The 24,554-nt window shown below is 38.0% G+C and overlaps 1 protein-coding gene across 25 annotated transcripts in view; it reads left to right on the plus strand.

The window, feature by feature from the left end:
* RBFOX1 (RNA binding fox-1 homolog 1) overlaps positions 1–24,554 on the plus strand; it is a 1,157,213-nt gene that overhangs the window by 808,034 nt on the left and 324,625 nt on the right. The window contains exon 1 of one of the 25 annotated variants that reach the window (XM_032703705.1): positions 515–789. The exons of 23 other annotated variants lie outside the window; for them this stretch is intronic. In XM_032703705.1, coding sequence (XP_032559596.1) covers positions 772–789 — 18 coding nt within the window. In that variant the 5' untranslated portion in view covers positions 515–771. Of the gene's footprint in view, positions 1–514; positions 790–6,535; positions 6,575–24,554 lie in introns of those variants that run through there. One more of the 25 variants, XM_032703706.1, reaches the window with a different exon arrangement.

Raw genomic sequence — 24,554 nt, forward strand, 5'->3', positions numbered from 1 at the left:
GGCTGTAGAAAAGTGTGTTGAACGCTCCTGTGCAGCGTAATAAGATTGGGAAAGGCCTTGACCTGACTGGATGCGGCTTTTATCTGGAGTACATTTAAAGAGATAAAGGAGAAGCAGGGTGCAGTACATGTTCCTTTCTTTCCTGCAGGAGCTTTGCTTTGAGTTTAAAAATTTCTCAAATGCAGGATTTGTGAACTGGGTCCTTTAGCAAGGAGAGGTAATGGCTTGAGTGCCACCGGAGTCACCTGCTATTCTCTGAGGATTTTTTCCTCCCCCCCCCCCTCAAGACGTCTTAGAAATCCTCCTATAAATTCCTACGGAGGGGGCGTCTGTAGATCCCGTAATAATAATCAGGAAGTGGTATATTCCCATTTATTTATTTATTATTACTATTTTTTTTCTTTTTTTTTTTAATCCTCTCTCTCCGATGTAGTTGGCTGCCTTTAGTGCACGGACCTGCTCATTAAATAGATACACCAAGAATTGTTACCTAAGCAAGCCTGACAGTAAAGAAAGGACAGACTGAGTTAGGGAGAAAGAGGGAAGAAAAAAGACAGCCTGAAGCAAGTCACTTCACAAGCAGAAAGAACCACTGAACGAATGCTATTCTCATAAACAAACTTAAAAAAATACCTTGTATAAGAAGAGAACTGTGAGGACTTGACAGAAAAAGGCAAGATTTCTACCCACTGTTTTCAGTTTTCCTTCCAGACATACTTGGTGAAGTAAGGAGACTTCTGTTTGCTGACAGAGCCCTTGATTTCTTTCAAGATGATGATGTATTTGTGGGTAGGTAGTGTCTCTCTCCATGTCAATCTTTTATTAATAAATTGACTTTGGGACTGTAGATTTTAGCCTATAGTCCCAGCATGTTTGCTGCTGTGTAAAGGTGTGTGTGCTGCAGGAGAGCTCAGCGTAGCCACTGTGCAGTCCATGTGCTTGCATTTCCAGTGAGAGTTTGAGCAAACTGGTTCGTTAACCTGAAGCTGTAATTTATTTTCAGGATTTGCAGGATGTGGCATAGTGCACTGCTTTCTTTTCATTGCCTCAGAAAATATTGCAGTTGTGTCTGTGAGATTCGCTGTGTGGTTCAGTCGTACAACAAATGCTGCATCACTTGTGGCTGTTCAGAATTTGCTTTCTTTGCAAGAAATGAGACAATCTCAATATGATTACAACTTCTAATGTGTGTTGCTTAACCGGGTTGTTTTTATAGCAGTTGTCACAGTCTGTCTTGGCTTTTGAAGTTTCTGGCAATTGACAACCGCAGATAAAGAAATAGATAAAATGTTCCTATTCCTGTGATTCTTATATTCAGTGTTGTTCTGATTCCTTGCAGCAAACTGTGCTCACCTTAAAAATAATGTTGTACTGTGGCATGCATACTGTGAATTAGTAAAGCTATTAACCTGTTAATTCATCCAGGTGTCGGTACAGAACGTCGTTTGTTTTTTTTTTTTTCTGAGCAAGCAACCCCACAAAGAAATCAGTGAACAAATAGACGTACTTAAAAGCATTTCTGTGTTCCCTCTTCAAAGCCTGGACACCTTCTGGGAAAATATTTTAAACTAATCTCATTTGACAATCTATTTATTTATTTAATTTAAATGTATGTAAAAATGGAAAGGCGTGCAGCTGATCTGGGCCACCTCTGCAGAACGGGCTGCACGGGAGCAACATTTAAGTCTTGGAGATATTATCAGTAATCGCTCCTTCTCTTTCTAAATCGCTCGTAGTTCACGCTGTAAATCTCCCTTTATGGCTCCTTCTAATTTCTCTAGACCCTCTAATGTATCGTAGTAACTTTTGTTGTCTGTGCAAAAGGCACTGAATGCAGACTTTTAAGTTTCTTATTTCAGTTCTTTGACCTGTGCTATCGTCTGGGGAGCTCACCAATCACTGAGCCTGATGATTTTGTCTTTTTCTTTTTTTTTTTTCCTGTGTTCTGTAGTACAAGTCACTTTAATTTTCGCAAGCCACTGTCTATGCCTGTAACAGCAACCCCGACTGCTGCTTATTTTTAACCCTTCCTCTGATTCTTAATTGAAGCTGTGTTGTTGTTAATGCAAGGAGTAATTTAATTCTATTTTAAGATTTAAAAGTCAGGTCACTTAATTGCAATAGTCCGTTTTTCGATCAGTTTGTATTGTGCTGCTATAGTTAAAATCGTCCAAAAGAGACACACAGTAAATATTTGAGGATAAACCCTTTTTTCTAATATCCACTCTGAGGTGAAAGGACATGTATTACTCTGTTTCTTTGTGCCACTAGCTCTAAAGGTTTAAAAGCCAGTGCTCTTCCCCCCTCTCCAAGCCCAGGAATCTTTGTTAATTTGAAAATTGAATGAAATACGTTTTCTTGGAGGTAACTATGCAGATTTCTATTATCCTCAGTGTATTTTTTTTTAATTGTTATTGATGAACTTTTCTAGTTATTCTTTTTAAAGATGTATGCATGTACCTGAAGCAAAAAAACCCCTCAGTGATAAGCAGTTTCTGATGGCACCACTTCCTAGCTTCCAAAGCATCCAGTAATTAGTATTTCATATTTAAAAGTGTATTTATTCAGTTTTTATTTTGTCCTTTTACTTATATTTTATGATGTCTGTTTTGGTTTGGGTTTTTGATTAGGAGAATTCTTTCAAGAACCTGTCTCTCTTTTGGCACTACTACACTTAGGTACTAAGCATTCTTCCCACTTACAATTGAACTTTCCTAATCTAAATTGATAGTAGAAAAATCTCAAGGTTAGGAGGAAGAAGCAGAGAATTAACTTTTTCTTTTTCTTGTAGCAGAACATTATTACTTTCATTTTTTTTTTCTGGAACTAGATGAGCTGTATGCATAGAACATTTCTTTCTGCAATGGTATGATTTCTAAACTCTGTCTACATTAAGTGCACGTGTATGTGTATGTAGATGTAAAAGATTCAGTATGTAAACAAGAGGCTTTTAACAAATGTGGGTGCAATGTATAAACTCACAGCAGCACTTGAAATGCTTTCTCCTGGCACCACATCAATATTTTATATAATTAGAAAAAGCTCCTCGGCAACATTATTAAAATTTAAAGTAGCCAAGTTGTGTGGAAATGTAGTCTTCCCCCTTACAAAGGGAGCAAAATTAATTTATTACATTGATTGAGATTTTTCTCATACTATTGACTCCTGTTGTTTCGTTTCATGTATAACGTAGAAATATTTTTGCAATATTTACAAAGAAAAGTGTGGTTTCTTCACATTTTATAGTGCCTTACTGAGTAGTATCCTGTAACAGTTTGATGTCTTTTTTTTTTTTTTTAATTCCACTGATGGCAGTGATGTCAGCTTCCTTTTATGGCAAGCAAACAACACGTTTAGCTCACTAAAATCAAAACATTCTGCAGGAATGCAGAGTACAGCCAGTGATTCAGTCTGTTGAATGGAACAGTCTTGATTAGTTGGATTTCAAGATTTCAAAAAGTTAACTCTGTCAAGGGAAATCCATATTTGTTGCCAGCCCAAGCAATCTGATGATGTTTGAAGTCTCCTCCTCCCACAACCAAAGCAGAAGTGGTTTTGGTCTCGTGCTCCGTGTACAGACACCTGTGCTGTGGGAACCAGAGCTCAGCACTCTCAGAGGGGACCAATAAACTTTGAGGACGTTCAGGCATTGCTGACTTGGGAACTCCAGTTAAATCCTGATGTCAGAAGGACCTTTATCTCTCTCAGGGGTCCAGACCCCGATCCTGCTGCAGTGTGACACCTTCCTCCCCAACACAAGAGTGTGCTTGATCACTGCAGATTGGCATTCCCATTTGTTGTGTAACTCACCTCCCAGGAGAGGTTGTGATTTTCTCAGAATGTAAGGAGTGATATTTTTTTTGTTTTCAGTTAAGAGAGCTCTCAAGTTGCTGACTTGTGCCTGCCTTGGACAGAGCAGTGTAACTATGGGGGGGTGAAATCAAAGTCTATGGTTGAAAGCTGGGACTGCTCAGAATCTTCCACTGAGTCCACAATCTTCCAAATCTGCTCCTTTTCATATTTTGTAAAACAAACATAGATTGTCTACTTGACAGCACAAGCAACTTTTTGTTTCCTGAGCAAACAGTTGTTTGTTTTCCTTCTGGTTCTTCAGATTGGACTATGAGTTCTCATAGACCTCATGTTCAACTTCCATATTCTGAGCTAGAAACCAAGAGCTTGAAGTTGCTACATGCCTTGAAAAAGTCATGTGCAGTCAGGAAAAACTGGAGCAATAACATCAGTGAATGCATTTTCAAAATACAAATTACTAGTTTTCCATATTTTGTTATATGCTATAAAAATGCTGAACTAAAAATACCTTAATATACAATAATTCAATTTTATAAATTTTATAAACATCTAATTAATGTCTGGTTAGTCAGAGATGTGCTTCCTTCCTGTCAGTCTGCTGTTCTTTTTAATAATAGGGAATGAGTTGTCAGAAATTTTGTATATATTTAGCAGAGATTTTCAGTAGCAGCTGCAGAACAATACTTGATCAAATAAGGCAGAAAGTATGTCAGCAACTGAAATTTGTTTTTTTTCCTCCCCAAAACTAGAGTAGGCAGGTACAGAGAAACAAAGTGAAAAAATGTGTATGTGATAGCAACAAGATAATTTCTTCTGGCAATAGGGCACTGTTTTAACAACTCCAAAGAATAAAGTTTTTGGGTCAAATATAGAGAATTGTACTTGCCTGCATTAGCAAAACGTTCCTCAGATGAATGTTTGGGGAGAAGGCTGGAGGAAGAGGAGTAGCAGAAACTTCATCTGGATATTTAGGAGATTAAAGTTCTTTACGGTTGCATTTCTGGTGCTTTTGTGAGTTAGCCTCTCCTTTTAAAGACATCTTGATGCACATTTAGGAGCCTGTGTCAGTTCACATGGTCAGAAGCAGATGGTGTTTCATTCAGCTGACCAAAGGCTTCATGGTTTTATGCACTGCCAAATGTGTGCAGGGGCAGAGGGGGCCTTTCTCTCTCCTGAGTTCAGCAAGGGTGGAATTCCAAACCTGGCTGGTGCTCCTCGTGCACTAAGTGCTACAGGACAAGTCTATGAAGGCTTTTCATCTAAGGGAAATGAGAACCCTAAACAGGTGAGAAGATTACTAAAATGATAAATTAAAGGAACAAAGTCTTAGGATTTTTAAAATAGGAATAAGGAGCGAATACAATGCTCACCTTTTTTGAGTAAGTTTAGTATGTGTTTTGCAGCACTGACATTGTGTTCATTAAGCAAAGTATTGCTGTCTTAAATGAGGGCTTCCCAATGATGCCACAGACTAAGGCAAAGTGCACTTCTAACAGTGCTGGAAGAGCTACAGGCAGCTGCTGAAAGAGACCCCATGAGTATGTTGAAAACTTTGTCAGTGGAACACTTCAGCAATATAGATTTTGTTGCATAGAACTATTGAGTAATCAAGATATTTAGATCATTTTAGCTAAGAAAAATCAACTGTATTAGCTGAAAAGCTGCTGGTACCTTCAGAGTCAAAATGATCCTTGTGCTGCTTTCCACTGAGACCTTGAATAAAACATGTAGCTTCATCCTCTCTGTCTGACTGCCTGACCGCTGATGTTGAATAAATATGTACCTTTTATTATTAACACAGAAAAATACAAAATGATTTAATAATGGAGTATGCTGGGATGAATATTAAAGACCTTCAAGGGTATCTGGCTCAATAAACCTGAATAATGAAGTATTAAATCTGCAATCTTGATGGCTAAAATAAAAGGACTGATAGAGATGTTGAATGAAAACAGGATTACAAATAGTTATGGTAGAACCTTGAGACAGTTCTCATCAGGATATCTGTTGGAAAATAAGTTGACTCAAAAATCATATGTATAATAATTCATTTTGTGATGACAAGCTAAAAATCACACCAGTATGCAAAGCATAAAGAGATTTGGCAAAATCACCTTTTTTAGTGTGAAGAAAAATGAAATAGAAGAGAAAGGTGATTTCAATTTAGAATATTTGACAGTAACATTTGGTCATTCAGTACATTCAGACTTCAAGGGTTTTCTTGACCTGCTACAGTATTTAGTAAAACAATATTCTATTATTTATATGGGGTAGGAATGGGAACAAGAAAATAAATCATATGATGCTCCATTATATCCAGAGTTGCATAATGGTGGTTTAAGCAAGACAGTTTTGTTTGTTTAAAACAACATGCATCCCTTTAGACACAAATATACACCTAAGTACTGATGTTTCATGAAATTGAGTTTTAGCAGGACATTAGGAATGTATTTTATTATTATTAATTCTTCCAGCAGAATTCATGGATTTTGTGTAAAGCAGTAAGGCAGACTTGCTCTGTTCTCCCCTGCAGTTGCATTATATACTCTGTATACTTTAATTACCGAATCTATTTCTCCCCCTTACTTCAGCAAGAAGTTACATTTGTCCAATTAACCTTATCTTCCTCTTGTCCCTCTTAATAGCCTTGGTTTCCATCACGGTTTGAATGAACTGCGTGGGTGTCTTTTTATCAGCACAGGGATGTTTATGTGAGGGAAGAATTGAACAAAGACTGCATGAAATGTGGCTGGGTGAGCAGGTTAGAGTTCCCCTATTGTCCCACTATTATTATGTCTTAGTGGAAATCCTTCCTAAATACCTTTCCTGTGTCAATCTGGTGAGTTCATGTGCTGCTACACAGCTACTGTTTGAATGGTCTTAGTTGGTGAGTCAGAAGAATGAGAAAGTCCTGGAGGATTTTCTGGGCGATGGAAAAACGTTATTCGTGTCTTGAGATTAATTTCTTTATAGGTTGCTTTTGGATATTTATTCCAGTGAAGTGTGCCTGTCTGAGAAGCTGTCATAGTCCCCAAGCCAGGACTTTGCTTTTCTTGTTTCTCAGTTATATTTGCAAATGTCATTAGGCTTGATTTGGCTTTTATAACTAGTTTGATTGTCTCACAGTTTAATCAACAAAAGGAGATGTTTAGTCATCAAAGTCTAGGTATCTGTTCACATCTTCTTTTGATGTCTTTCCATATTGGCTTCTTTTTTCCCTTCTGCTCCTGGGTTGATATTCCTTCCTTGCCAAACAGATGAATCTGTGTTTAGATCCTTGTAACAGCCTGGTATGGAAATACACCTGGTCTTACTGCAACCAGAAAAGTGGAGTCCAACATATCTGCAAAAATCACTGCTTATATACGCTGCATATTCTTTCCACTTCAGGAAGGCAATTGTGTCCTGGGTTGGACCCACCTGGCAGCCAAATTCCTGCTCCCTGTCCACCTCAGTGGGACAGGGAGGGAGGAGAACACAGGAAGAGCAGGACTGAGAAAGCTCCTGGGTCAGCAGAAAGACAGAGAGATCACTTATTGGCCACTGTCACAGACAAAACAGACTTGCCTTGGAAGAAATGAAATTATTTATTACCAGTTATAATTTCTGCCGATTAAATTTGGCACTTTCATTTCTGATTCAGGTAGTGGGAAACAAAACCAAGAGCTGTTCTTGTTATCACCACGAGGTAAACTCACTTTCTTCAGTGAGGCAATGAGTGGCATGGAAGGATTGCAGTCAGGACATAGTAGTTTCTCCCTGTAGCTCCTTCCTTTTCACTCTTCCTGGACTCCATGTGTCCCTCATGGGCTGCAGTCCCCTTTGGGAGTGTTCCTTGCCATGGAACACCTCCTCCTTCTCAGATCTCAGCATTTCCTCCACTATTTCTCTTTTTGTTTCATGCTCCTCTCTCCTTTCAGCATTTCTACCCTGTCTTTACAGTGTTTTTGCAGCTGCATCTCCAAACTTGGCTGTGGCCTGTGGTGAATCCATTGCCAAGCCCTCTGGAATCCTCTCTGTCTGGGATGGGGCAGCCCCTGTCCTCCCTCAGAGGCCACCCCGGCAGTTCCCTAATTCCCAAAACCTTGCTCCCTACAGCCAGTACAGATTTAAGTCAGCTAAAAATGTTAGACTAAGTCTGATTATTGACATTTCAAGTTTTCTTCAGAGATTGTTCTGTGTTTTGTAGAGTTTTGTCTATTTAATTTTTTGTGGTGTATATCTAATACAGTGAGGTGTTCCTTCTAGAGAGAAAAAAGCTGCTATATGCTTGAATTTTCCTTTTCAGTTACCTTCTCCTCAAATATAATTACAGGAATCCAAGGAAGAATAAAACGTGACAATGTGTTTCTGAATCACGAGATTTAACAGAGACCCAAGTAGATCTTATTATTGATGTGCTTACTGCTTCATTAAATTCCCCTTAAGGTTTGCAGCATGGATATGGATCATTTGCAATAATAATTATGCAGTGATCGATTGATTGTGGCTGACATTGTACTTGTCACCTTGAAATACAAAAACCATTTATTTTCGACTCTCTGAACATTTGTCTCCAATGTGAGGCACCAGCATGCAATAGTTTGTTCTATACAGGAATGCAGTTTTATAAAGCTGAGAACTTAACATTAACCTTTACCCAAAATGAAGTTCCACTTGTCATTTTACAGAAATGAAAATTGCCCAACCAGCAATGTTGTGAGATTAGAAAACACGGGCTAATTTCAAAAAGATTCTTCAAATTAGAATGTGTGCATTTGAGTTGATTGTGTGTGTGTTACAAACATGAGTTATTCAAGAGGTCTGTGTCTGAGATACGAGGCAATGAACACACTTGATAAAGCTGAGATCTCTGGTTTAGAACTGGTGTGTATTCTTTGGAAAGCCTGTCTGCCTTCCTCACTGAGACTTTGATTCATGGCAGTATTAGTTAATTGGAAAATCAGTAAAAAATGCTTTGACTTTAGTCATTTTCTTTGAGTTAAATACTGTACGTTTCATGTTTTGAGTGGTGTAATCATCACGACAATTTAATCTTCCTTTTATTAGGAATGTTTGTAGTAATGAATGAAACACTGTCCTTTGGGCTTTGAGAACTGTGTTTCTATAGAAATTGCAGTGGCACAGCCAGTTAGTGGCTGCACTTGAAGTGTATCTCTGCTTTCCAAACTGACAGAAAAGCACCAGCCAAGAGAAATGTCACACTTGTAGGTATTTCACTTCCAGCTTTTGGAGAGCATCCGTTGCCTCGAAATAGGAAGTGAAGGCCAGAACTATGTTTTTTGATTAAAAAGTGAATTTTTCACAGCTGAAAGCTGGATTTATATTACAACAGACCAAATACTTATTATTACTTTTATTCAGAGGCCTACTTTATTTGAGCTTGTGTTTGCTTTAATCAGGAATTTGAAAACATATGTGTGTTTCTTTTATTCAAAAACCAAATTGTGAACATTGTTTAGGATGAAATATGTAGGTTAGCTTCTCCCTCCAAGGGTAAGCATAGGTGAGTGTATACATTGGAATACGGATATGTTTAATATATTGGTTCTCACACAATCAATTTGAAGAGTAACTGCAGTTATTCAAGTGGCAAAGTTAATTGTACTGTTGATTTAAAAATTAGCAACCCTATGTAGTCTTTACCACAGCATGAATACCAAATAAAGCTTACAAAACTGCTTTAAAGCTGTGACATAAGCAAAAAAAAGTCCAAATTTTTTAAAAGCAGGAGTTTTTTCATGCAGCACACATGTAAGAAATAACCATGAGATTAGCTGAGTTGGCTAAAGCATGGTGCTAATAAAGCCAAGGTTGTGGTTCAATCCCTGTGTGGGCCATTCACTGAAGTGTTGGACTTCGTGATCCTTGTGGGTCCCTTGCAACTCAGAATATTCTGTGAAATTCTGTGAAGAGAACTGGAACACCTAACCTGAAAAAAAAAAAAAAAAGACTTACTGGTTGTGCTTTACTATTTTCAGCAGATGTACTGCTTTGGCTTACAAGTTTTCAGAAAACATCTCAAATCAAAGGTGTTAAGTTCTAGAAGAATTCAAGATGAATTTTACCACATGGAAACACAATATATCAAACTCTTCTGAAATCAGGTACTCCATGCTGATGTCAGCCTACACAGCCGTGACAAACTCCTAATTTTCACTGCCGAGCCCAGCTGTAATTTTTTTACATGCCTCTCGTGTTCTTTGTCCAGTGGAAGTGTTGAGAGGACTGAGGTGCCTTTCTCTTGTGAAGGAGCGTCCCGAGGGCCGTGGTGGTTGGTCCAGCTGTCCCCGCACGCTCCGGCCGTGACGTCTGGGAAATCCAACAGCCCAGCAGCAACAGGGACAGTGCAGAGGGACAAAACAAGATGTGTCACTGAGAGGGAAGGAAAACGAAGAAGAGAGAGGTCAAGGGGCAGAGATGAAAGGAGTATATTTAAGATCAGAACAGTCACTGTCCCTTTCAGTTCAATGTGAAGAAACCGTGTCCTCTTGACATCACTAAGGTTCTACTTCTAAGGCAACCCACAGGGTGAACTTACTTTTTGTCTTCCTGTATTTCAAACCCTATTTACTGACACAGCACCTGAGAGCAACATGAGGCATGCAACAATGGGAAACTTGAGATCTTTGAGCATTTGTTTCTATCTAGAGTACCTTGGTAATGCTGATAATAATAATAATAATAATGCAATTTTTGATCTGTTTATTGGATGATTCCTTGTGAAAGCTAGAACAAGTAGAAGAGGTTACTCTCAAGCAAGAGAAGAAATCTGATTTAACATGAAGACTAAATTATAGATGCTATAGGAAAAATATGCTGGAGACAAATGAGGAATGTGGAATTAAGACCTGTAAAGAGTAGGCAGGTAATTTAATAACACATACAGACCTAGCTGGGGTAGCATAAACCATCTCATTCCACCACTCACACACACATAAAGAATTCTGTGGTGTGATGGGCACTGATAAAAGTCCTGCATGCACTTCTGTTACTTACTATTCACTGTTAATGTGTGTTTTAAACGTTATTCTCTTATTTTAGAAGGTTATCATATGCTACTGGTGCAAAACTACACAGTGCAACCAAAGATAACAATCCTGTTTTAAGTTAATATATGGATGTTCACAGCCTGTGAACAAATTCTTAATTTAAACTGGTTTATAAAAAGCAATTATAAACAGACAAGTCAAATTTATCTCTTAGCTATAAAAAAACACACACAAGTGAGCCACATGTCCAATTGGAATCTTTCCTGCTGAAAAGCAAGCCTGTTCATGTCTAATTCTGTTGGACATGGAGAAATGAATATTTACTCATGTTTTGGAGCTGTGTAAGACACAGTGAAGATTTTTTTTTCCTCCATGACACTACATCTTTTGAGTGAAGTGACTCCAATTTATATTAGAGGTAAGTCTTACTAGGGAACAAATTTATTAATGTTGTCACAGTCAAATAAGCTAAATACACAAATAAGCAATCTTGTTTCTTTTTCTAAGATGCACATTATTTAACTGGCTAAATATTTTAGTTCAGGTTCCCCTGGAGAAAAGTCAGCAATACACAGATTCACATATGCTTGTGTATATTTTAACCAGTCCTTTCAATCACGTTATTCTGACTTAGTTCAGTTCAAAACCATCATTTCCTACATCAAGTCATGTCTGTAGAATGATTATTTTGACTCTTGCTAGTCATTGAGTGGCTTGAATGGCGTCTGAAAACACATCATCTAAAGTAGTAGTGAGAAGAGAGAGTTAATGAGTGATTCTGTGAGAGATAATATGGTTCAGTCCTGATATTCATGGGATTAGTTGTCTTTTATATGATTTGCTGTATGGGAATCTTGCTATCATATAGATTTTATACATGTTAATAGCTCAGTTACTTTGGCACTATTTCAGGTAAACACCATCATTCTATTACTTGTCAGATGAGCTCCTCTTCAACAGAATAATCTCTAAAACTGTAAAATTTATTGGAATTTGATTGGGGCAACTATAGGAATTAGATCTATTTTGCTCAGCAGTTTATCACTGAATTATGATTGTGTATTAGAAAATGTACTGGATGATATGAATAGCCAAGGAGTTGGTAGTATAAGCCTGAGAAGAATAGTTTAGAGTCACATGGTCACAGCACAGTATCACTTTTTGTTTTGTTTCCACCCCCGATCATTTACTGTGAATTGCTGATTTTTGAAACCAAACATTTGGCTGCCCTAAAGGAGCAGAATGCTCTGGGCAAAGGATACTTTCATGACATAGGAACTGATTCTTGGATACCCCGTTTGGAATCACACTGGAGAAGTTTATCACTGATTTCTTTAAATCTCCCTCATGCTTGTTCAGGAAGCATTTCAGCTAAAAGTCTTAAATCCCTGTACTGGGTCTGGCTGTGATGGAGTTTATTGTCTGCCCAGAAGCCACGTGGTGCTGTGTTTTAGGGTTGAGGCTGGAACAGTGTGGATAACACAGCTGTATTTTGACTGCTGCTGAACAGTGCAGGCACAGCATCAGGGCTTTCCCTTTTTCCCACTCTGACAGTGAGTAGGCTGGGGAGGGCAAGAGGCTGGGGCACGACCTGGACACAGCCAACCTGAACTGATCAGAGGTATATTTATGCTCAGCAATAAAAGTGAAGGGGGAGTGGTTTTTTAGGTAAGTAGGTGTTGCTTGAGACTGGCTGGTCTGTTTTTGAGAGGTGGTGAGTGATTACCTTCACACCACTGCTGGGACACTCTGCAAGTTACTGGCTTCCAACTAGACATCACACCACTGTTCACCACCCTCTGGGGCCAGGCCTTCAGCCAGTTTTTTTTCACTCTACTTGGCTGCCTGCTCACCCTCCTCACATTGTGCTAGTTTCCCTGTGAGGATCTCATGGGAGACAGTGTTGAAAACCTTCCTGAAGTCAAGTTAGGCAATATTTACTGCACTTTGTCTCCTCCTCATCTAACAGGCTAGTCCTTTCTTTATAGAAAGTCATCAGGTTGGTTAAGCACAACTGAAAATCCCCTTGGTGAATCCTTGCTGACTATTCCTGCTCACCTCCTGTCCTTTGTGTGCCTGGAAATTGTTCCCAGGGTTAGTGTCTCCACCACATTCCCAGGACTGAGGTGGGGCTGGCGAGCCTGTAGTCCCCTGGGTCCTCTTTCTTGCCCTTTTTGAAGACAGGACTCACATTTGCTTTGCTCCAGTCTTCAGGCACCTCTTCCACTTGCCAGGATTTTTCATGGGTGGTGGACAATGGCCTTGCAATAGCATCAGTTGTCTCCCTCAGCACGTGGAAGTGCATCCCATCAGGGCCCAGGGACTTATCTGTGCCCAGCCAGCTTAAGCATTCTCTAACCTGATCCTTTCTGGACTTTCCCTGCTCATTAGCCCCCAAATCAATTCTTCCACCCTTCTTCTCAGAATCTGAGATCCTGCTGGGTGATTGTTCCCATCCTTTTCAGTTTCTCAGGGGTATCCCCAGTGTTTCGAGTTCAACACGATGATTCTGTTATTTTGGTATTCATATCCAGTTTCTTTGTCAGGATGCCAAAGTACTTTCTGAGAAGCTCAGGTCACAGAGGGGGAAAAATATTTTCAAATTGGTTCTATCCTTGATGAATCTAAATGAAATGTAATGTAATTGAAGGTTGGAATTAGAGCATGTAAAGTTTGTGGAGTGTTTTGTGTTTCAAAGAGCTCTTGCAAGCAATAGAGATTGCTCTCCCAAAATTCCAAATGCAAAGTGCTTAAAATGGAGAGTACTCAGCCAAGTGAATAAGGGAATTCTTTGTAATAATGGATTGTGTTTCTCCCTTGTAGATTACAACATGGTTTAGAATAATGATTTTTATATTCAGTAATACATCTAAATTCACTTGTAATTCTTAAATTACATGTAGTACTCCATGAAAATAAATATTTCATTACCAAGTGTCAGACTTACGAGCTAATTAACATTTCAGGAATGAAAGGAGCAGTGCCATTAGCTCTACCCATAGAACTCTAAAGTGTTGTTCCTCACTATTCATGTGGAATTTCCACAGTGGAACTGGACAGACAGACTTATTAACAGTTAAATGTTGGTGCTGAATGAGAGGAGTCCAATTTATGGTGAGATTACAGAACACAAAGAAACTTCCATAAAGTCAGTTCAGGGCCCCACGTGGTCCAAGTCCTCAGTGGTGTGTGTGTGGAGAGTCTCTGAATGCCAAGAGCATTTTTCAGTTCAATTAGCAAAATGATATCAGATCTTTTCTCAGTGATGGGGAAGGACTGTGGCAGTGTATGAGACCGAGAGGTTTGAGTGTCAGCTTATGTTAAATGCTTTATCTTTTAAAGAAAAGGGTTTGCAACTAAAGCACCAGGGCTCTAACTCCAAAAGGGTAATGCTTCCAAGTTTAGATCTTCAGTGCTTGTTTTTCAGTGTTCACTCTCTTTGCTTGTTTGTTTGCTTGCAGTCAACTAGTGTTGCAATAATTTTCTATGAAGGATTGAGGGGAGAATACGTGGGAGGAAAAGCAGACACAGAAATTCAGGGCTTGAATTTGGCTTTTCAGTCGAAAATTGGCTTTCTACCTCCAAAACAACGTTCAAGGTAGCAATATTTTTGACCTGCTGCCTCCTGTGAGACAGCTGTACAAGCCTTTTGACAATATAAAGCACCTGGCTAAACCGTTCGATGATTTATTTGGACAGTATAATATCCAACATGGTTGTTAGGGCAAAATTATATATGTCAATGAAATAGCCAAAGTAAAAGACAGCAGGCTGTCTGGCCCTTCCTGGAGAACTGAGATGTGTGATTTAGGCTTGGAAAGGTTTAAAAGGGAGGAGAGTCCTGTCCTTTCATTTGGAGATTTTTCTCTGACATTTGGAGTGTTACACAAATCTATCAATGGCATTTTCTTTCTGTCTTCTCAACCAGGGGTGTACTGCACATTAAAGATGAAGATTTTTCAGAGAGAAACTTCCCTAGAGTTCTTGCACGTGGATAGATAGTTCTGTCCAGAGATCCACTGGGAGCAGTTTTTAATGGCAGTTTTAATTGCACAATTAGACCACAGAAGTAAAAAACCACAGAACTGTTGGGATGTAAAGTCATTTGTCAAAGGTCTCATGTTCCACTTCCAAAAGGTAGGAAATTGCCATTCAGTTGCCTGTAAAATAACAGGTACAAATGCAGACTTTGTCTTTACTCAAAGCCTTGTAGCCTCAGCTTTTACCACAGAGTATCACTTGGGTTATTTCAAGTAAGCAAAATATTGGATATTTCTTCCCAGTTGGTTATGGAAATATTTGTTATCCGTTGAAAAAAAAAAATAGCAAGCTTTATTTGCATTGATGTAAGCAATCATTAAGTATTAGTGACAAGTATATTAAATTGTTGATTGGATTATTCAGGATGCATCAATTCTTCCAGGTGGACATGCTGTACATTACAACAGACATATTTCAGCAAGAACTAGAACTCAAGTAATATCTACAAGCTCAGAAATCCACGAGTTTTGAATATTTAGACTGGAGAGAAACGAATGATCAGGGCGAAAAAGAAGCACAAAATCAAACTTTATCTGAGAATTTAAGCTTTGTATTTGTCTATAATACAAAGTATCCGAAATGTTTATCACTGATCATTCTAAAGGGTTAAAGTATTTGCAGTCTAAGCCTGCATAATGGAAAGTAATTTATTAATTTACATGTATTTATATGTGATAACAGGCTTTTGAGGCATATTTCTCTGATCTACAGTGCATAATAAGAATATGAAATATATATTCCACAGTCTTTGGACTTCACAGCAATAGTCACATTTTGAAATACTGTGGCTAATCTAAAACTATACAGCTGAACAGAAAAACAAAACCAGTCCCAAATATGAATAAATGATTTGCTACTTAATATGTCAGTGTATTTTGTCAGGTTGATGACATTAGGCTCAGCTGCATTCAATTCTAAACCCTGCAATATTTGAAGCTTGATATTGTGCCTCACTAAATTTAATACATGGACCTCAGTAATAGAGGAAATCACTTTAGCACTTGGCAGTTTGTAATGCTGTATAAAATTGACTGCCCTGCAAACACAATAGCGATAATAAAAATTGTGGTCAGTAGGGGGGTGTAATGCATTTTCCAGCTTCAGCAAAGGTCCAGATGAGATTTATTGAGATTTTGCTGTTTGGGTGAAGATCAATAGAGCTTCAGTAATAATTTGTTGTAAGGGCACCCTTCAGGGATGTGACATTTTACTTTAAAACTTTGGTAATTTTCAAAGCAGGCCCAGTGATAACAGTGTCAAGTCCCCGCGTTTTCGCCAGCATGGATTTTTGCATTCGGCTCGGGGGAGCATTTGCTTTCACAGCAATTACATTTGGAATCATTCAATATATGATGCAGCCCAGTTTTGATAACGAGATTCCACATGTTCTGTAACAGTTCTAAGGCAAAGAATCCCAAACACGTTCTTATCTTCCTCCATTTTCTCTGTTGTTTTCCTCTCTAAGCGAGGGACGTTTAAACGTCACTCTGTAATTTCTTGCTGGGTTATAATTTTCCTGAATGATCTGGAGCTACACTCTTATTTTCACGACTGCAGAATTAGAAGGTTTCATAAGAAACTTATCCCTTTATCTTCCTATTGCCAGAAGCACTTTGCATAATAACTATTAGCTTGACTTAAGATATCTGTACTTCTTTTATATTTTCATAAAAGAAACTTCACTTGATGTGCCAAGCAAGCCTTCCTTTTCTGCCAGCAGCATTTGATGGACACTGCTGTTTGTAAGGAAACAAAAATTTGTCAGCACTTGCAGTTGGAATACAGGGAGTAGGTACAGCAGAACGATTTATTTTCAATGAGCATGCACAAAGTAAGATTTATGACTTTTGCAGCTCAGATGACATTCCTCACATAGTTGCCGAGCTACAGCAAATTAAAGGGATCCATGAATACTGAGGGGTGTGTTTTTGTAATGAGGGAGAAGAGACAGAAGCAATAAGAAGATAATTAAGGTAACAACTTGTGAAAAATTAAAGTGTTTCTGTCTTTCATTTTTGAATCTCTGAGCATAAACTTTGTAGTTGTTAATTTAATTGCTGATGTTCTCTGTATCCCTGAAGAATATTAAGGATTAATCATCTGGTTCATTCCAACAAGAGATAAGGCCTAAGTGAATTGAAATTTTACCAATTTAACCCTCTCTCCCTCCTAATATGACATGATTAACATTCTTCAATTAACAACACATAATTATTCTAAAGGCCTCATTGCACTTATTCCATTTTTCAGTTTCAGGTTGCCCTTTGCAGGTATTTTAAAACTGAATAAAAGGCAGGCTATATTTTTCTTCTGTATAATCGGTCACTTAGGTTCATCCAAATTACAAGAACTGAGATTTTTAACTCTTTTACTCCTTTCTGTTCCTATTAATCTCTATGTTCATGCCCTGAAAATCGGTTCTGATTGGCTAAACATTTTCTTCAGCCCCTCTTTAAGGATAGCCAAGTATTTATTTTCCAGTCTTTGCCAATCTGGATAAATTTTCTCAATTATTTGTGGCAGAACACTGATTTACAGAGCTAGTAATTTCATTGAGCCCTAGAATGCAGAGCTGTTCATCTAAATATTAATGCATAATGTATTGTTTCATTTTTTTTCAATAAAAGATAATGAAATTATTTACATTTATAAGACTTCGGTTTAGAGCTACACTCAAAAAATGCAGCACCTTTATGTATCCTGGTATTTTCTGAAGTGCTTTCTGATATCTTTCTGGGCAACTAGTACACAGTTGCCTTGTGTCTCATGGATAATCAAATAGCTGTTGGTGGGAAACCATCATTAATTTATGGTAAAATGAGAGAAAACAAAACAAAATAACTGGATAGGAAGAAAGTAAATCTGCTTTCCTTCCGAAGCCTAGGAGGTAACTGAAGTGTATTGATTTGTAGAGTTATAGTACTAGATTTGTAGATATGGAAGCATTACTGTTTTCCTTTAAAAAGTTTTAAAAGGGAAATACTATGTATGCTTTCATGTATAGAATTGAAAACATTCCATATTTCTTAATCTTTTAGACCAGTGAACCTTTAAATATAAATTATTTTCCATTTGAATTTTTATCCAGCAGGTTCATGATAACCATGAATATCCCTGATGTATTTGGCAGGGTTCTGTCTCATGAAAATCTGGGATGTTTCACATCCCTCCATAATGAGTGCTCTGTAAGACTGGACATCTCCAGTTGTCACTACAGCCCCAAGTACCAACCTAAAGGGACAAGTTATCCTATTACACATCAAACAGAACTGCATTAGGGAGGAGATTAATCAGGGCCCTCTTTCATGTTGTAAAGTTACAGGAGTTTATAGAAAACTACTTAAATCAGCTATGATATACAAGGCCAAAAAAGCAGGAGAAATCTTACTTTGTAGAAAATACAATCAAGTATGATTGTTTTTTATATATATGATCAAGGAGATGATTTTGTATGTGCCCACATACCTGTCTGTTTACATGTACATATATAAAATATATATACCTACACATTTAAAAGACATCCAGGTTTTTGTCTTTTGGAAACAAACAAAAAATCAGCCTCTCTATGCTGGTAAAAGGGAGACTGATACTAATAGGGAACAGAAATGTGGTGTCTTTTCACGGGTCAGAAAAATTGCTTCACAACAATTAACCATACTTATTACTTGTGTTATTTCTGGAAGTCCGTGTTCACTGGCTGATCATGACAGGCAGGCAAGGGAAGGATGCCCACAGACAGCAGTGGTTCTCTCCATTGTTACATTTTTAAAAATGTGTCAGGGCTGAATTGTTTGAAATTTTGCTCAAGAGGAAAAATGCTACCAGTGGAATAATCAGCAAGTGAAATGATTTCAACCCCAGGCACTGCCTGTCTCTGTGAATTCCTGCCCCGGGTCCATCCTCCCAGCAGGCAGGCAGGAGTCTTATAACATTAATGTTAAATATAAGGAATGCCTCAGACACTGTGGTTCGTGCTCCCAGCCATGCAGTTGTGCTTTCTGAGGGCAGTTCACTGGTGTTGGCTGAGGAGCACAGCCTGGGCACTGCTGGTATTCCAGGAGATCCTTCAGTCAGGGTGGCAATTAACACCTGCACAGCAATCACCTCCTCCCGTTTCCTTCTCCATTTTCTTTAAAATACAAGAAACCAAGTTTTTTTTTTCCCATTTCTTTCACCTACTTTCTGCATTAGTCGCTATTTTGGGGCTCATCCCCTTTCTTAGAAGCACTGATGAGCACAACTTCTTCATATGCTCACTGGAGATGTGCCACTGAAGCTCTTTGGGATGTTTCAAAACGTTTTTCAGAATCTTTACTCCTTTTCAGCATCCCTTCAGTTTAACTAAATCTGCTTTTGGAATTGGCAAAGGATTTTTTTTGGAAACGAAATCTAAACCAATTCTCCTGTTTCTACAAAGAATGGCAAACAGAAATATTTCACTCATTTTGACAGCTGTGGTACACTTGTATGTGACCCTAGCCAAGGCAAGGGTGTGATTAAAAATTAGCCAATATTACATAGGTAACTAGGTTGAGAGGGATACCTTTCTTTAAAATAAATTAGTTGGCATGAGGAGAGATGAATAAGGAACTTCCATCATTGTTCTGCAACAGAAAGCACAGGAACACTGATGATGTGCACAGGGAGAAACCCTTCCAAGGAAAATAACTTCTGATTTATTTTTTTTTTTAGTTTTATTTTGCTTGTTTGTTCCATAGGTGGATATACTTTCAGATTTATCAATGAAAAGCCATAGTTAGACCACTAAATCACAGACTTAATTGCAGTTTCTGCCTTTGTCAGCTTTTGGGGAGCCAGCTGCTCTGTGGTGTGAGTAATGCTGAGGATACTCATTAGCAGGACAGCTGAGGGGAAGCATCTCAGAGGGTTGTTACTGACCTGCAGCTCCCACCAAGACCTACAGCACAAGCTCCATAGCATTCTTGGATATTTTACACTTTATTTTGCCTTTTACAGTAGGACCTAATCTCTCCTGTTTGCTGTAATACTGTATTACTCTAATACAAGAAGGCAACTGCCTTGCTCTGGGAGGACTTGGGAAAATTTTCATCACAGAAGCAACCTCTGAGATTTGGTTTAATTTATTCAGAGGAACTCTACAGAGAAATCTACTAGTTAGTGAAAAAAGAAAAGCAGTTATTGTATGCTCTGTAATGTACTGTGTGCTGGGGGAAAAGAGTGGAAAAACCTGTACTGCTGAACTGCTTGGCTACTTTTAAAAAGAGGAGGAAAGAGAAAACAAGGTAGACAATTGAATCTGTAATTCCTTTATAGAAGTCTCTGATCTTGTTCTGTACTTTTCTGAGCAAACATCCTCAGATTTTGTCACTTTGTTTGTGATGAAACAATTTCTGCAGCACCACAGAATCATATTTAGGCTCCTTGACTTTGATGAGCTTATCTGTGGTAACAGTTCTCTTGTGGGGTAGAAATAAGCATAAGACTGTAATATTCAGTTGAATGAGAGGTTGTCACACCTTTAACAATTCTGGGTTTCCTTGGCCACTGCCCCCCCCAGCTGCACTGTGTAGGGAACATCCATGTGACCATGGAACAGGGGGCACTGGGTGAGTATTTCCTTAGCACTGACACCCTCCAGATGTAAATCTTGCCCACTCCATCACCTGCAGTGCTATTCATAAAGGGAGTCCAGGATGAATGCAGTGTATTTCTATGATAAGTTTTGATATTAATACAACTTATTGCAAAAGTTTAGAATATACTCAAAAAAGGGAGCTGTGTTTGGCTCAAATTCATGTTGGATCTGGATGGGGAAGACTTCTTATGAAACTTATGTTGGGATCTACCCACAGGACAGGGGATACATGAACAGTTAATTCCAGATAATTGCAGAGAATTTATCAGAGTCTTTCATTGTTTTTTTTTCCCTGTGCTTGTTTATTGTCTTATTTAATTATCAGTACAATAGTCTTGCTTTGGAGTATAAATGTTCTCCAGGTTAGTACTGACACCCATACTTACTACACTCGATTACAATTAACTTATATTACAAATAAATTAACTTAAATTACAATTAAATTTTAAGTGTGCAGTGACTCTGATTTCCTCTGTGCAGACAGACTTCTACAGTATACATAAAGTGTATCTCAGGTTCTACCCCTATCCCTTAAAGGGGAATTAGGAGCATTTGATGTCCTTAGTAAATTCAGAGCTAAAAGTCTGTTCCTGAGGAAAGAAGCCTTTATGCAGTCTTTTAGAATTAAAAGCAGTGCTTGTTCTTTACAAGGAATAGCTACTGGATTCCAAGACAGTAATCTAGACACCTCTCCTTCTGGCTTGCACTGTTGTTTTTAGATGTCTCCTCTTTAACAGGTCATGCAGAACAGCCCATAGGTTTCCTTTTGGGAGGTAGGGACGAGGTTTGTAACTTACAGTAAGTAAGTTCACACCATTTAAAAAGGGTGCACTGCATATTTTAACTGTTTTATTCTCTGCCATAGAATAATGTGGATGTCAAAAGCTTGCATAGTTCAAAATCAATTTGATAAACACGGAAAATAAGTTCCTAATGGATTATGTAAGCAGAAATGATTGACACAGTTCAGTGGAAGTAAAAGCATAGCAGGGAAGTACCATTATATTGTTGCCTTATTTCTTCTTCTCTGTACTTTCCAACCTTTTGTCAAAATCTGGAGACAGAACCTTGAGACAGACATTTATTTGCTAGCATGTAGTACAGCTGTTTATATGTTTATGTCCCTATGTTTGGCACTGCATGTCTGAAGGGTGCTGTTTACCAGTTTTTACTTGCAGACAGATCAGATGAAGCAACTTCAGGAGCTCAGGGAAATGTTCTCTATTTCTGGTACTCTGAGCTTGCTTTAAAGAGAGTGTTCAAAAAAAGAAACACTGCACTATCTTTTGGATTTCATTATTAAACCTCTATTGCCATGTGTTTTTAACATCAAGGTAATCAGCCTAAAATTAAGGATGAGTTTCTAGCCAGTCAACTGCATTATAGAGCTATACCACCTCACTTATTCTAAGCACATCAATGCTTACCAGCAAAAATGACATTATCTTCAAAATTACTAAAGAACATCATAATGCTCTGATGTTGGTCTGGAAAGATTTATGGAAAGTAGTGGTGCAGCTATATGCTTAACATTAGAAATACAAGCCATCAAACATAAACAGATGCCACATCCTGCCATATCAACCCACTTAATCTGTTTGAAACAATCTGCCTTCCAGAATCTTAAGGGCAAAGAGGGAGAAAATCTGATTTGGTCACAAAACAGGAGTCATTAACCTTGAACACTGAGTCACTGAGCTTCTTATGGTGAGCAATGCTGCTTCATCTCCCATAATCTTACAGATCCTGTCTTGGCAGTATCTGCTGGTGATTTCCCCAAACACCAATGAAACCATGGAGAACAGCACTGCAAAAAGAAAAAAAAAAGAGATAAGGTATAAAGATAAAGGAATCAAATCTTGCATTGCTGATATGCACAGCTTTTACATCAAAAAAGTTCATTTTAAAACATACCACAATACCTGACCCACTAGTGATAAATGGAAAACAGATTCAAGAATGGGGTTCGTGGTTCTGAAATACATTTTGTATTTATTCCAGCTGTGCTGGTGAGTACTAATAAATATCTTCCACAATACTGCTATTGTATTTCAATACTGCTATTGTATTTCAATGCTACTATTGAATTTCCACTTTTATATAATTTGAACAGCAAGCAGTTATGTTTCACAAGAAAAACATGTACACCAAAATATGCATATATACTAGGCAATATACATTTATAAATGTATGTGGAGTCACAGTTTCAGAGTGATTTCTCAAATACTGAATGCAATCTCTAGTTCAAGGCTGTACAAGAAGAGAAACAACCCGATAGCATTCGGGTGAAAGCCACTAATCTCCCAAAATAAAATGCATATTAACATCTTTTATCCTACAAGTATCTCTTGTTCAAAGTCAAAATGTCTTGACCTTTTAGAGACAGCAGAGAAATCTCTGTGTATTGTCATTTAGTTCATAGTTCAAAAATGCAAACTGTGTTTATGCTAGAACTGCAGAGCATATTATTCTGGCAAACTATGTATGCATTAGGTCATGCAATGATACAGCTTGTTTATACCTGCCTGCAACACTCTCCTAAATACAGAGAAATTCAAACCTTGCATTCAGTGTTATTATAATTGATTAGAGACTAAATATTCAGAGGCTTGGGTGTCATTAAGAGTATATAAGTGAGATGACACGGGCAGCATTATTCTCATCAGTGGAGGTTAATGGAAGGAAACTCATCTGATCATCTTTTCAGCAGCAGCCTTGCACGTTGAAAAGCTTTTCCTCATGCATATGTACAATGTGACAGCTCTGAAGAGGACTGGGCTCTGGAAATGGGGAGCTGGACCATGTGCTTAGTTATTAAATACATTCATAGGACAAACTCTATCACTGGAAGCATGTGTAGGACAAGATAGCATTTCAATTTGGAAATGCATTTAGGGTAAATAGAAGGCAGTATCCCGTGCACAATATTGTTATAATATGGTGTTGCTATGGAATCAAAAGGAATTTTATGCCAACTGCAAGGCAGTATTTTCTTTCAGAATACTTGTACATGGAATTTTTGTTAGGGCTGATAAAATCATTTTTGTTCAGGATGGTAAAATTGTGCTGAATGTGAATGAACCCAAATTGCAGGGACCTGCAGCACCTGTGCCAGACTGAGGGGAGCTGGATCCAAAGAATTCTACATCTTACCATTAATGTCGTGCACCTGATCTAAAGTGAGAACAAAATTGACTCTGTGTGTTTTTCCATCAAGGATGTGTATCTTTAAAACCATCTTTCTAGTTGGAAGAACAATTGTGGGGTTGAATCCATACTTACCTTTACCATGTACTGTGTTAAACCTTTCTAAGTACTTTTTTTGTTCTTTTAACACTTACATTTTAACACTGGCATTTATGTTTTCTGAAAGGCAGAATGTAGAAGTTGCCTCAACTCTTGTCTTAGTGAAACACCACTGGAAGAGATTAAATTTAATCCATGTTTTAAGGGAAATTCTGTAGCATTTAAACCTAATATGCCATATTCCCACTTAAGCTTAGACCTTTTTCTACCCCGTTATTCAAGCCAACACCATTCACTTTTTTTATTATTTTTATTTTCATTTTCAAAGCTTACATGGAATATAAGTAGGGGAGAGCACCTTTCTTTCACTCTCTAAAGTGATGTAACAGTGTCTCATGTTTTATATCAACACCTCAAGATTGTGAAATCTTTACCAAATGTCAGCTGCTGTTTGTCAGCAGTGAAATAACTGTTCCTTTTTACTTATACAACAATTAAATGAACTTAAACATCGGTATTAATGAATTACATAGCTTAATAGAAGTGTTTAAATTATTTCTTGAGACACACATTACCTAGGCTGGATATTCATTATCTGTGTGTTGAATAAGGATGCTTTTTTTACTATTTACATCCAATGATCCATGTTAGTTTTTCTTTTGGTTAGTACACATAGGCATAGGAATTCAAAGTTCTTAAAAAAAGAAGAAATAAAACCTCAGCTATCTCAGTGTTTGGCAGGCACAGAGGCATTACAGGAATGCTTTCTGTTGCTGCTCAGCTGAAGAAAACCACAGAATTTTATCTCTCTAATGCAGTTTGGGCAAGGGCTGATTAACCAGCTA

The sequence above is a fragment of the Chiroxiphia lanceolata genome, chromosome 16 (assembly GCF_009829145.1).
Source record: "Chiroxiphia lanceolata isolate bChiLan1 chromosome 16, bChiLan1.pri, whole genome shotgun sequence".
NCBI classification, from domain to species: domain Eukaryota; kingdom Metazoa; phylum Chordata; class Aves; order Passeriformes; family Pipridae; genus Chiroxiphia; species Chiroxiphia lanceolata.